We start from the raw sequence: 14,997 nt of genomic DNA on the forward strand, positions 1-14,997 counted from the left end.
GAAACTGTGCATTAATAGTGCTTTCCTGCATATCTTATAGGAGCAGCACCTCAGACCTCTGATGCTTTAGAATGAAGCGGTGGATTTTCTTGAGGTTCTTGAGGTTCTTGAGAAGAAGCACAATCTCTTTCCCAAAAAAAGGACCAAAAGCGTCATGCACCCTTCTCTCTCTCACACACACACACACACACACACACACACACACACACACACACACACACACACACACACACACACGAGTACAATGCACGGAGACACACAACCGCAGGGCAGTGAATATTTCATCAAGCCCCCCTTTGCGAGCCGGAGGCTGAGGACACTACTTTGGCCGTTGTTAGGAAAAAACTAAAGTTAAAAATCAGCTCAGAGGAGCTTCTGGAGCCGAGCTGGAGTTGTATTCACCGCTCTGACTTGAACTCCGGAGTCAGTTTGACTGATTTAAAGCTCTGTTCCCCCCCCCCCCACCCGCCTTTCTCATCTCTTTCCAAATCGCCCCCACGGAGGCCCCCCTGCTCTCCGGCTTAACGGAGGGCCTCTCAGAAGACGCGAGAGGGTGGCGAGAGTGTGACATCGGAATCGCTTCCTGCAGTAAATACATTCATGGCACTTAGGCAGGAAGGGGGGGTGAAGGGGGGGTTGGGGGGCAATAAATTCCCCGTGAAATCGAGACAGCAAAAAGCGTCTAGATGGGCTGGTTTTCTCCACCGCTCCAAGAGCCGAGAGTTCAAACGGGACAACGTCTCACAGTGCAGCTGTGGTTGTGGATCAACGATAGAGACTCTGGATCTGCGACGGTCCCGCCGGACGGTCGAGGTTCCGATCGCTCGTCGTCACGTCGTTCCCGCAAATCCAGGGAACCATCTGGACGCGGACCGGTTTTTAAAGGTACAGTATCCATGCTGTAGTGGATTAAGATCTAATGACCACCTCATGATTATAGCAGATTAACTGGATTCTTTTACATTAATTACATTTATTTGTTGGCATTCTGTTCATTATGTATTTTAATCTACATGTTTAGTCTCTTTCTACTTTATCATTTATTATCATCATTATTATTAGTATTATTATATGATGAAGCATTGCTCACGGTAACGCAGACCTAGAATGAGACATTTTGATTTATGTCTTTGTTAACAGGCAGAGCAGGACGAGTAATTTATTATTCAGACACCTAATTTACATGCAAAAACATGAATTTTTCTAATACATAACTGATTACGGATGAATAATGGCCAGAAATAAATAAATATTTAAAAAAGCTACAACAAGGAACCTTCATGTTCTGTTGGTTCTGTGGACTAAAGCTGTAGTGTCTCTGAGCACCAGAGTCCCTTTAGAAAACCTCTCATTCTACTGCAGCAGGGTCTGACAGTCTGTTCCTCTCAGTCCTGGTTCTGGTTCTCCCGTGCCTCCCTTCCCTGGGTGGCACGGGAGGAGGAGGAGGAGGAGGAGGAGGAGGAGGAGGAGACGCTGCTGCTGCCGGGAGCTGAGCTCTCCTCCTCCCTCCGGAGCTCCGACTGCAGGTCCAAGGCTGCAGGTCTCTGCTGGAGGATCTGGGTCTGTCCACGGTGGACCAGGTCTCTGCTGGAGTCTGAGCTGAAGGAGGTTCTGGTGAACCTGCACGAGTTCATCTGGTTTCACCAGAATCCGACCCAGTGGCTCCGATGACATCATCAAGAATAACTCTATAGAAACAGACCATCTTCTCTCTGATGGTCTCTGTACTGATGGAGGTCTGATAGAGGACCAGGACTACACTGAGACTGGTTCAGGACCAGATTTTTTGTTTTGCTCTTTAGGACTAGAAAGCAATGTCCATGATCCTGTTTGTCACATTTAAATGCAGCACACACAACGTGTTACATCAACCATTCATGTCATTCCTTCATTTAAAATATGAAATGCATCCCAAACATGCAACATCCCAGAGGGCCTGAAGAAACCCATTCCATCATAGCAGCTGACATATCAGACATGGAGTCATTGAGAGAGAGAGAGAGAGAGAGACAGAGAGAGAGAGAGAGAGAGAGAGAGAGAGAGAGAGAGACAGAGAGAGAGAGATAGAGAGAGATAGAGAGAGAGACAGAGAGATAGAGATAGAAAGAGAGAGAGAGAGAGAGAGAGAGAGAGAGAGAGAGACAGAGAGATAGAGATAGAAAGAGAGAGAGAGAGAGAGACAGAGAGAGAGAGACAGAGAGAGAGAGAGAGAGAGACAGAGAGATAGAGATAGAAAGAGAGAGAGAGAGAGAGAGAGAGAGAGACAGAGAGATAGAGAGAGAGAGACAGAGAGAGAGAGAGACAGAGAGATAGAGAGAGAGAGACAGAGAGATAGAGAGAGAGAGAGAGAGAGAGAGAGAGAGAGAGAGATAGAGAGAGAGACAACGAAAGAGATTTTGATTTTTTAAAAAACCTTTTATTGATCCAGAACAGATTACTGTCACGTCATGAATTCAAATAAATAAGAAATAAAACAACTCCTCCAACCACAGAAACATACATATCAAACATGAAACTCAGCTTTTTACTTCAGTTGAACTTTCAACCTGAACTAAATATCAAAAGTACAACAGATTCAATAAAGAGTCTTAGATTTCATTTCATTTTTCATGTCCATCTCTCCCACTGGTGATGTTCAACGGTGTGATGTTGAGGCTCTGCTTTGAGGGTCAGAGCAGAGAGACAGAGAGACAGAGCAGTGCAGAGACACAGACACTGTGAGCTCCATGGTCATCAGGGTTTCGTCTGTTGAACAGTTCTACCTTTCTGTGCTTTGTAAAGGAGAGTGATCTGCTTTCTGAGGCGGAAACGCTTCTTCTCCTCCAGAAGGTGCCTCCATGTGTGGACTGATCTCAGGAATTTGGTGACGTCACTGAAGTGATCACTTATTCTGACAGATTTCTTATTAAATGTTTGATCCAGATATGAGTTGATTTCTTCCAGTGTATACAGGTCTATTTGTTTGCTGGAGGTTCCACTAGCAGACATGTTTAACTCAGCGTCATGCTCCATGTCCTCCCCACCGGACACCTGGCTGTTGGACCCACTGGGTTCCTCACGTGTGGAGGCTGCTTCCTCCACGCTGTCTTCTGGTTCTGGTTGTTCAGTCTGAGAGCTGATGTCCTCTGCACCGTCAACCTGCTGCTCCTCCTCACCTTTGTCTTTACCACCTGCCGCCGCGCCTGCAGTACCGCAACCCGCCACCGCAGCCGCGGGCCCGGCCCCAGGTCCGCCAGCCGTTGGTGGGACCACCGGTCCCTCAGCCGTAGGTTCGATCCCCGGTCCGTTGTTTATTGGTTCGACCATTGGTCCGTTCTTCGTATCTTCGACCGCCGGTCCGTCAGCCGTCGGATCGACCAACGGTCCGTCAGCTGTTGGATCGACCGCCGGTCCGACCGCCGGTCCGTCATCCGCGGGCGTGGCTCCTTCTCCGGTGTCTGCGCCAGCAGAACCGGTCCTCCTTCTGTGCGGACAGGTGACCCGTTTGTGTCCCAACTCTCCACACTCGAAACACCGGAGGTGTCCGGAGCTGGCGTACACCATGTAGGCTCCGTCTCCGTGCTTCACCCTGAAGGCCACCTCCAGTGTCTGAGTCGGTGAGTCCAGGAACATGAACAGCTGTCTCCTCAGAGACTGCACGTGTCTCAATTTAGGGTCTTTGCATCCCAAACTCACAGATTTTAATCCGCTGGCAAATTTCCCAAACCTCCGGAGCTCCTTCTCCAACAGCTCGTTCGGGATGAACGGTGGAACTCCGGACACGGTGATCCGCGTGGAGGGCGCTGACAGCTGGGAGACCTGCACTACCACGTCCCGGATCAACACTCCGCTCTCAATCAGCTGGTGGACCAGCGGCTCTTCTCTCAGGAACACCACCACTGCTTTGTTCATCCTGGAGGCGAAGCACAGCTGATCGTGTCCCACCTGCTCCCCGACAGCCAGCAACACCTCCTCCACCGGCACGCTGATATCCGGGGGGACGATCCTCACTCCTTGCCGGAGAGACGGAGGTGGCGTCTCGGCGGACGCCATTCCTCCCGAAAACACCACGCGACTCCTCACTCACACTCACCGGAAACGGAAAGAGAGAGAGAGAGAGACAGAGAGAGACACAGAGAGAGAGAGAAAGAGAGAGAGATAGAGAGAGAGACACCGAAAGAGAGAGAGAGAGACAGAGAGAGACAGAGAGAGAAAGAGAGAGAGACAGCAAAAGAGAGAGAGAGAGAGAGAGAGAGAGACAGAGAGAGAGACAGAGAGAAAGAGAGAGAGATAGACAGCGAAAGAGAGAGAGAGAGAGAGCGAGAGAGACAGAGAGAGAGGCAGAGAGAGAGACAGAGAGAGATAGAAAGAGAGACAGAGAGCGAGACAGACTTGTAGCTTGCTTCTTCTTCTTTATCTCTCACAGTTAACATGACAAAAGATGGCCTATTAATTCATCACACACACACACACACACACACACACACACACACACACACACCCTACAATCAGAAGAGATAGGGGGGAGGGACTTATCTACCTGTCAGTCCTGTGATCTGAAACAACAGCCCTGGTTTAGTTGTTTCTGTTGCACTCGTTGAAGAAGAAGCAAAGATGGAGGTAGATGTGTTCTACAGAGAGTTACTGTAACGTGATCCTGTGTCTCTGTCCCTCCATCAGCTGAGCTCTAATGGGTGAGGCTCATTACCCCGTGCTGCTGTACTCCTCTGCTTTGTGCCTAATGAAGGGACTTTACCTCCACTTCTCCTGTCAAACACATTAACAAGGCTGATCGCTGACATGAAAGTCACGGTGCGGATCACGGATCGGAGTCACGGATCGGCAAAACAGCCAAAAAGGGAGCGAATGTTATTCGTCAGAGTTCCACGATCACGTTTTATTTTTCACCGCCGATCATTGATGATCAATATCGGCAGATACAGATCATTTTTTCCAACCTCCCAAAAATCATTTCAGCCTCTCTGAAGTCTGTAAAACATTAAAATTCTTCAATTTTTCTTCGTAAAGAAAACACAAAATTAAACTGATAAGGCGATAAAAGATTGTATTTTTATGAATTAAACAAATCTGGTCGTGAGTAGTTTTAATGATGTAATATTAGAGCTCGAGTTAGGAAGTTAAAAAGCTCATAATTCATCTCTAATATCTATTTTATAATATTATCATCTCCTTCAAACTACTGGATTTATTCAAGTTAATCACCAAAAACTACATTTTACACGTGAACACATCACGATAACGTTATAATGTACCTTCAGCCAGTACTCCCGTTCACCGAGCAGAGCCTGAAGGCATCGTGATGTGACTGAAGCGAGCCTCCGTTGGTTAGCCGGTTAGCGGCGCTGCTAACGTTCCTAGCTCTCCTGCTGTTGTCCTAACGTTATCAGACACTAGAAACACGTAAATGATCTCCTGATGTCATATGTTTTTTATACTGAATCACGGCGGATAACGACCGTCAGTAAAACTTCATTTCACGCCGCGACGGTTTAACTGTGGAATGAATCCACATATGCTCCACGTCGTGAAGGAGGAACGCTACGTCAAACCACCAAACGTCCTAAAATAGATGCACAAACAGACATGTTTGGGATGCATGTATAAATATTCAGCAGTGTGTACAGTCAGTTTCAGGACAGTAGTCCTTAAAGACACCTCCGGGATGTCTTCCCTCAACATGTGCTCTACTTCTTCAGCTCACATAAAGGCTTAGTGCTTAAACTTCTCCCCAATTATAGAGCTCTGGACGTATCAATAATTCCTTTTTTTTTGGGTTGTTTTTTTTTCTTTCTGGGATGTGGTTCATGGAAAGTAGCGCTCTAACAATATGCCCTAATGCTGCATTCAAGCAGCAGGGGCACAATGGGAAGAAAGAGAACCCCCCGCAGTGACTCCGGCTAGAGTTCATGCATTATTCCGAGATGATTACCTCCACCGTTAACATCGTGAGTCATGTCTTTTTTTTTTTTTTTTTTTTTTTTTTACATAAGCTACATTTAGTGTTATGTATTCATAGTTCGTGTACAAACGTCCGTCCAAAATGTCATCGTTGTTTATTATCACGTAATCATCGTTGTATCTTCTGAGACTTTTGTTTGAAGATGTCGGAATTAGCTCATGAATTATGGATTCACGGCCCAAAAATTGGAGACATATTTGGAGAAATGCCGTCTTAATTATAGTATTTATTGGTTTAGTGTAAATATTGGGCTGTTGGTGTCTTTTTGTCCTTTCTTGACATCTCAGACTTGGACCGTGAACCACTCATAATTACAACAACATGAACGCATCGTTACCGTAATCTTACCTACAATGTGAAGAAGGCCCCCCCACCCCCCCACCCCACACACACACACACACACACACACACACACACACACACACACACACACACACACACACACACACACACACACCGGTCCCACTTCCTTTAAAAGGTTGATTCCCGTGGTCAGGAATACATTTAGCAGCTGGGAGCCCAGTTGACATATAGCATCATACATAATGTATAGAAAATACATAATGGCTTTATTTCGGTTCTCAAATGTCGCCTTGCCGTCACGCGTCCAACAGAGAAAAAAACGGCGGCTTACAAGAGGCCGCCGAGCGCGACACGAGCGAACAGGACCGCGTGAGCCGCAGACCCACGCTCAAGAAAAGGAAGGCATAACACAAAGGAGCGTCTTTAAAGATCGCTAACTCTGGCACGAGGAGGAGGAGGAGGAGGAGGAGGCGTGCTTATTGTTCCGCACAAATCAATACGGCGATCCTTCATAAAACACAGATGATTTCATGAGCTCGGTGGAGTCTGTGGGATGACGGCGCTGCAGACGGTCGGAGAGAGATATTCAGAGCACACGAAAAGAAACGAGGGATAAGAAAGAGATCTAACAAAAGGGAGGGAACGGGTTAAATAAAAAGATAGGAGAGAGAGAGAGAGAGGGAGAGAGGGAGGAGAATTAAAAAGAGAGAGAGCAGGGGAATGATGAAAGCTGAGCTGTGTCCTACCCAGGAGGCTCTCTCTCTCACACACACACACACACACACACACACACACACACACACACACACACACACACACACACTATACTGTAACATCAACATACAAGGCCATCTGCCAAGCACCGCTGAGGCTTCAGAGAGATGGGGAGAGAGAGAGAGAGAGAGAGAGAGAGAGAGAGAGAGAGAGAGAGAGAGAGAGGATGATGGGTGAGGACGCTCGAGAGGAAGAGAGAGAGAGAGAGAGAGAGAGAGAGAGAGAGAGAGAGAGAGAGAGAGAGAGAGAGAGAGAGTCAAGTAGAAGAGTCGATGGAGGGGATACTCGTCGTCCCTCTCTAAAGATATTCCACACATCCGTTGGAAAGAGAAGTGTGTTTACAGGCCGACACGTCTGGATAGCAGCACCATCTAGACTTACAGAGGATCGGTCATCGATTTATCTGGGCTTTACAGCCACAGTGCATAGCTCTCTCTCTCTCCACCTCTCTGTGTCTCTCTCTCTTTCTCTCTACCTACCTCTACCTCTACCTATTTCTCTCTCTCTCTCTCTCTCTCTCTCTCTCTCAATGCCAGCCACAGATCAGTAACGTTTTGCTTATAACTCAAACACAGCAGAGCGACATGGGGCAAAGCCAAAGTCGGTTCTCGATGCATTTTTTTTCCTCAAACATTTTGTTCGCCGCCTCCGGGACGAGCCAAAAGTAGGTCGTGAGACTTTGAGATCTGAGAGATTCTTCTTCTTCTGCTGCTGCTGCTGCTTTAAGTCTGCGGTGGTTCTGCGGCTGCAATTACCAATCAGTCTGCGTCATTTATCTGCAACACGTCATTTAACACGAGTTGAACGGGGGTTCTCCGGTCGTATGCGGCATTCATACAGACAGGGAGCAGTGTACATCCCAAAATAAATTGGGATTATCTGTTCCATTAGTGATGTTTAAATACTGCTGTTACAGGTGTGCTTTGGTGTGTTAACTCAAAGTATGTCTGCCAGGAATATTATTAAAATGATGGAAAGTATCAGATAAAATACAAACTATAAAAGGGTTCGCTCAGTTACTGTAGTAAATCTTGTATTTGTTTTGAATACATTTCCACATTTTCATTATTGCATAGTATCTTAGTTACTTATAATATAAGGGGACTAAACAATGGCAGCCATATGTTAAGTTTCAACAACCCGGTTGTTGGTTTAGTTTTCGGCAGTTTTTAAAAAATTTCGCCAATTTTCGTTAATTTTCACCATTTTTCGCAAATGTTTGCAAATTTTCGTTAATTTTCGCCATTTTTTCGTAAATTTTTGCAAATTTTCGTTAATTTTCGCCATTTTTCGCAAATTTTTGCCATTTGCCCCTGTAGTGCCTTTACTATAATATTACTCTAATTAGAAAAGGGCTTACTCATCTCATCTTTGACTGTATCTTGAGATTCATCAACTTCAGTGGTACGATTACTAGCTTACAAAGCCTGTAGTGTAACAGTTCATGTACGTTCACATAAAGATGCAGAGTAAGCAATGTTTTCCTCAATGTCACTATCACGGTGATCACGACACACAGCAAGTAACATACACAGAAAATTATTTCAACCGTTATCAGCCACAGGATATCACTGAAGGTCCATCAGTTTTAATTTCCATTATATCTTTATTTGATTTTGTTTATTGGTTCTGTTCGTCATCAAACATTCTATTTTTGGAGGTTATCCATTCATCTTAAAGCAGGAACATGTTATACTCTTCACATACTAGGATAGAACATAAACAATGAAGTTGTATTAAGACGTCTTCATTATTAAAAGCAATGAACACCTGGAGAAAGCATTACCTTCAACCATTAGATTAATTATTCCTTTGATTCCTGCATTACCAGCTCTACAAATTGTCTAGACTAACTAGTGTTTTTCCAACATTATTGATGAACAAACCTTATTGAAAGTGAACTGTGCCTTTGTACCACGGCCCATTAACTGCAACAGCCGGCTTGTTTCAATAGCTCCGGGCCGGCAATACTTCACCATGTGACAGGTGAATAGTATTGGAGCGGTTAATAGTGGAATTTATTCCATTCCTTTTCTTTTATTGCCCTAAAGCTCTCTCCATCTCCAGACGAAGGTTTAATGGGCTCTAATGGTCGGGTTGCGTAATTAGAAGAAAAGCAGAATGGCACAAAGTGGTGAGCTGATGGAAGTGGTGGGAGGGGGGGGGGGGGGGGGGTTTGTGTTCCGCACAGTCTATGAAATATGTATTTGGAGGTTCATTTCTATTTCTGGAGGAACAAAGGGGCCTGAGTGGCTCGACTGGTCCACAGAGCAGCAGAAGTGTCCTGCTGATCCGGCTGATTTTCTTGATTTCCCTCCAGAGTTAACCGTCACCCGACAACCGGCAACTGGCAACCGGCAACCGGCGGTCACTTCATCTACAGAAGCCGGCTCGCATGAAGATTCTGATATAGAGGCGTCGTGAAATAATGTCACTGAGACCGATAACGGCCGTCACTGATCACCATCCCCACATGAAGGATGGTTTTAGTAGTCGTCGTTAAAAGTCTCATCAGTTTCTGAGAAGCAAATAGTTGGAAATTAAACAATTATGTCTGTTTCACTTTGTGCACGGCTACATCTTCTCACGGTTAACATATTTAGGACCAATTCATTAGTTAATCCTCATCGATGGAACATTTTACGAGCTATCGTTTTTGGCAGAACTGGGCTCCGTTAGTGTATTTTAACGAAAGTTAACTTTATATAAGATGAGCATGATAAGGTTGTTGGGTATAGTATATCATTATTTATGTATTAGATAACCGCTGCTCTGCTGAAAGCATGCAGTCTCTGTTTAGCAAACATTACACTAAACACTCAAACCCGATCATTCGAGAGCTTAAAACGTCCGTTTGCACGTTAATAACTCCTGATATCGACCGACTCATCGGCTAGCAGCTTGTTCCTGCTCCAAACCATCGCTCATTTATCGGCCTTTAAAAATCCACTATCGCTCGACCTGCAGTTTAAACAAATATAAAAATAGAACCAAAAAGAAAGCTGCGTAGCATCCAAATACGTTCATTTAGAATCTAAATATCAACGCTGTGAATGAAGCTTCAAAGTCTGGTGTGATACCAGCAGAAACTCCGTATATTCAGAGGAGGAGAAGAGTTGAAAGGCTTTCTTTTCTTTGTTAAAAGGCGTTACTGCCACTGGTGTTGTTATTTAACGGCCCTCACAGCTAGAAATATTGAAAAAAGAATCAAAAAGGTGGTCATTTCACCCGACTCCAATCATTCGACGCGGAAGCAAAGATTGCGATCATTGATCCTTCGCAGTGATGAACTGTGTGCACTTTGTAAGAGAAACACAATAAAAAAAAAAAGAGGGAAGTGCAGGAAAAATCTGTGTCAGACAGATGGTGTAATCCCACGGAAAGCAATGTGGCTCAACTACTACATCTCACCGTCTACATGAAACATGAGACGGATGCCGATGCTCCTCTCTGGACTTTACAGCATCCCAGACGCAGGCCGGAACATCTGCCCGTGTAGCCAGGGTTTAAAAAAGAAAAGAAAAAGAAAAGAAAAGAAAAAGAAAAGAAAAAGAAAAGCGCCCGTCTGTGCTCACGATTGTTTGCTCCGGTGCGACTGTGATTTCTCCTTGGAACCACAAGGCAATCAGGGGAAAAAAAAAAAAAAAAAAAAAAAGAAGAGAGAGGAGTGTGCTACGCCGCGCTGCAGACATTTACAGCTGCTCCTTTCTTGCTGGTTTGGGAGTGCATGGCTTTTTCTCTCTCAGAATGGTAATTATGACGAGAAACAAAAGGGGCATTTAGAGACAAGGTTTTTGGAGCGAATGGGCCGGCGAGTGTTCTGACTCCAAGTGCTGTTTCAAGAGAGACGATATGAGGTAATTATGCAGGAGTGGGGGGGGGGGAGATAGGCCGAGGTTGGCTGGGTGTCTATAGAGAGCGAGACCAGATAGCACCATCTGCATTCTGCACAGGCTCCGTCCGTCTGGCTCAACGTTGGCTTCAATAAGAGCCGACACAAAATGTATTCAAACGTAAAGGATAGTCTCACACACACACACACACACACACACACACACACACACACACACACACACACACACACTGGGATTAAATATCACCAAACACAAACCGTACGGCTACAGGTCTGTTGTAAGGTGCCATCATTGAATTACATGTGAATATGGAGGAGCTGATGGCACTGATTCTAGACTGCTGGCCAAACTATCACACTGGACTAAATCCCAAAATCCTGTGTGCGTGTATGTGTGTGTGTGTGTGTGTGTGTGTGTGTGTGTGTGTGTGTGTGTGTGTCCCACATGTACTGAATGTACAAAATATCAGCAGAGAGCTTGCTGTTTCTCATTAAATCCATGAAGCATTAGTGTCACTTTCTATTAAAAAGGAATACTTTTTCTCTAAAGCCTCCAGAATCATGAAAAAAAACGTAGAAAAGACTTGAATTGGGGTTTAACAGCACATATCAAAACACTGTTTACTCACAGAATAATCTCATTTATCCGGTCGAATGAAGCATTAACTTCCCAAAACACACATATATCCACTGCAGCCGGACTATTTAAGACGGTCTCACACCTGCACAGACGGGCTACTGTCTGATATATCTGAAGTAGCATCGTAGTTATCAACACCTTCAAGAAGAAAGAGTGAAATAACCCCGCAGCAATGCATGATGGGAACATGATCCGGAGTGACGGCATGGCGGTAGATCCCAGCGTCAGATCAAACCATGGCTCATGTCGGGTCCTACCTCTCTGATCTTGTCCCGTCTCTCCTTGGCGTCGGGCTCCGGCGGCTCTCCGTCACTGACGCCCACCACTTTGGGCATGGGGACGGGCGGCAGCGGTTTGGGCCCCGCCTCCTTCTTCTTCAGGTCCTCCATCACTTTGTTCTTCTCCGTCTGGATCTCAGCCTGCAGCTCCTCGCGGGACTTCCTCAGCTTCTCCTTGGCCTCCTGCAGCGCTCGCTCGTGGTCCGCCCGGATCTTGTCCCGCAGGCTCTCCTCCTCCTCCCTGTGGGACGGAGGTTTCATGTTTTCAGTATTATTTTCACAGTCTTTGTTGAAGTGCCTCAATAGCTGCCACAGAGGGGTTACTTGTCTTCCCCGGGTTGAACATCAAAGTGGTATTTTAACCAAGTATGACACACAAACAACAAACATTGGTTTCTTTTGTCAAATATATTAAAAATTAACTCTGACAACAGACATGGAACCTCTGGGAAACACATGACAGACTGCTGGGGATGAAAACAAGGTTACTAGTGTTTGCTGTGTGGAAAAGAAAAGCAGCTCTGAAGGAAAATCAAGCGATTACGACGTGAGTAGAAGTGAGTAGAAGTGAGTAGATGTGAGTAGACGTGGTCACAGCTTCAGAATCCTCCCCAATAAGCAGCAGCAGGAAACCAAAGTAAAACGCACCAACCTCGTCAGTCCATTTCAGGATAACTATGGATTCCCACCAGTAAAAGAAACAATAAGGTCTAAACCCAGCCTTGATAATAAAACACATCCCTATGGTACACACACACACACACACACACACACACACACACACACACTTTGAAACATCTGCTCCAGGAAACAGGACCGGTGTGGAGGATCACACTATGAGAAGAAGAAGTGTCAGAGTGAGAGTCTTCATCTTTGGTTGCACATGGAGGTAACAAGCCTCAGGGTGCTGACACGAGGATGAGGATGACGATGAGGGTGAGGGTGAGTGTTAGGATGAGGATGTGGATGAGAATGAGGGTGAGGATGAGGGTGAGGGTGAGTGTGAGAATGAGGATGAGTGTTAGGATGAGGATGAGAATGAGGATGAGGGTGAGGAGTGTGAGGGAAAGGATGAGGGTGAGGGTGAGGATGAGGGTGAGTGTGAGAATGAGAATGAGGATGAGTGTTAGGATGAGGATGAGAATGAGTGTTAGGATGAGGAGGATGAGAATGAGGATGAGGGTGAGGATGAGTGTGAGAATGAGGATGAGGATGAGGATGAGTGTGAGAATGAGGATGAGGATGAGCGTGAGAATGAGGATGAGGATGAGGATGAGCGTGAGAATGAGGATGAGGATGAGGATGAGTGTGAGAATGAGGATGAGGATGAGTGTGAGAATGAGGATGAGGGTGAGGGTCAGTCATGAAAAACAAACAGCGGGATGCTGAAGCAAAGGTGACGGCAGGACGAGACACTCTGCCGTTCTTCTGTTCTAGATTTTACTAATAATACAAAATGTCAGCCGGGCTCCGGGTTGATGGGCTTCATGTAGGGCAGCCCGTGTCTGTAACGTGAAGACTAAATATGAGATGGTGAATCTATGTGTGGGTGATCCTGTATCTTTAACTAATCACCATGCACATATAGGTCATACCCTGTACAACACATCCAGGAGACGTGAACAGAAACATGGCCTGTATTCACTCAATGTCAGAGAAGCTGTTTTACATCTCAGATGATCATTTCAGGCTCTGAACACGTTTCAAAACAACGTGAATTGTTTCAGCCTCTAAGTTATAACTTGTGTTTTGTGTCTCGCACAAGGCAACGCACTAAATTACTAAACACCGTCATGAGAGGAGCACTGGGAGAGCATGGAAGTGAGAACACAAACAGAAGATTCATTTCCCTCGACACTGGAGTCGGTCCCCACAGTTCTCACCAGGACCCGCTGGAGTTTCCTAAAAACTACCTCCATATAAAAAGCACTAAAATGTGAGGAGGACGATAAACCGGAGAAATGTCGAGAAGGACCGCGCGTCGTCTGAGTGCAAACATGTGAGCTTTGTTTATTAATGACCTTTCTGTGTGATGAACTGAGGAGAATGTGGGCGGAACTGCCGACCCGCTGAGATCCGTGTGGACTCAGCTGCAAGCCTCCGCAGAGCTTCGTCTCTCCGAAAACAATACGGAGTGTGTGTGTGTGTGTGTGTGTGTGTGTGTGTGTGTGTGTGTGTGTGTGTGTGTGTGTGTGTGTGTGTGTGTGTGCACACCCAGTAATGTGAATCTCTGTCCTCTTCCAGGAGGAAAGCAGTGCAGGTTGTGTAGGAGTAAGAGTGCAATATAATCTTTTTTATAAAAACAGATGGCTTTGTGGGTATTTATTTAACATATGTTAATGTGTTCTTGACTTTTTTGCAACCAGCAAACAGGAAGTGACCACATCAGGACTGAGGAGGAGTGACGTAGAGACGCCGTATACGTCTCTGGTAAGAGACCTGTCAATCACTGTGTAGCCCCGCCCCCTAAATCATCCCCTGCTTTATGGTCTGTGTGACTCTAAATGGAGCATAATGTACTAAATGAACATCATGCTGTATTGAAGAAGACTGTAAACTAGAGATTGAGACCATAAACTCATGTTTACAATGTTTACTGAGGGAATAAATCAAGAGAGAAGTAGAGTCATTTTAGACTAGACTTCTATACAACCAGAGGAGTCGCCCCCTGGTGGACACTAGAGAGAATGCAGCTTTAACACGTAGACCAGAGACACAAATAGTACATTTCAACTTTTTGGTTTGGCAAGACAACAGGAACCGTTTGTGAAATCCCAGCAGGCTGATGTTCACTTTGTGTAAACCAGTACTGAACTGTGAACAGTGTGTGACTCATGTGTGACTGAGTGAAGTGTTATTTATCTATTAACTACACTTTCATCGTGCTGCTCTTGCTTGTGTGATTGTTGCTTTATTTTTCTTTCCTGTACAGCTATAAGTTAAGGTCAGGATTTATACATGTGTATGTTTTAGACGCTCACGTGTCTGAACATTACTGCTAACAAACAGCAGGTAGGAGGGAGACGTGGAGTGAGCTGTGAATCAGCCTACGTATGAGCGGATGTCTTTACTGTGGACCCGGTATGATAAAGAGAAGCCTATATATACGGTGCAGCCAACTTCCCCAGAGCAGCCATGAAGAAGAGGTGTGTGTGTGTGTGTGTGTGTGTGTGTGTGTGTGTGTGTGTGT

General features: G+C 45.6%; 1 protein-coding gene across 3 annotated transcripts in view; it reads right to left on the reverse strand.

Moving 5' to 3' along the window:
- Window positions 1–14,997, reverse strand: part of man1a2 (mannosidase, alpha, class 1A, member 2) — a 100,738-nt gene that overhangs the window by 65,300 nt on the left and 20,441 nt on the right. For all 3 annotated transcript variants that reach the window (XR_011102203.1, XR_011102202.1, XM_068704620.1), the window contains exon 3: window positions 11,787–12,048. Coding sequence is in view for 1 of the 3 variants with exons in the window: in XM_068704620.1 (XP_068560721.1) it covers window positions 11,787–12,048 (262 nt within the window). In the remaining 2 variants the exon portion in view is untranslated. The remainder of the gene's footprint in view (window positions 1–11,786; window positions 12,049–14,997) is intronic.

This window comes from Cebidichthys violaceus, unplaced genomic scaffold, assembly GCF_023349555.1.
Source record: "Cebidichthys violaceus isolate CVI_PGR_0920_01 unplaced genomic scaffold, fCebVio1.0.p SCAF_97, whole genome shotgun sequence".
In the NCBI taxonomy this organism is placed as follows: domain Eukaryota; kingdom Metazoa; phylum Chordata; class Actinopteri; order Perciformes; family Stichaeidae; genus Cebidichthys; species Cebidichthys violaceus.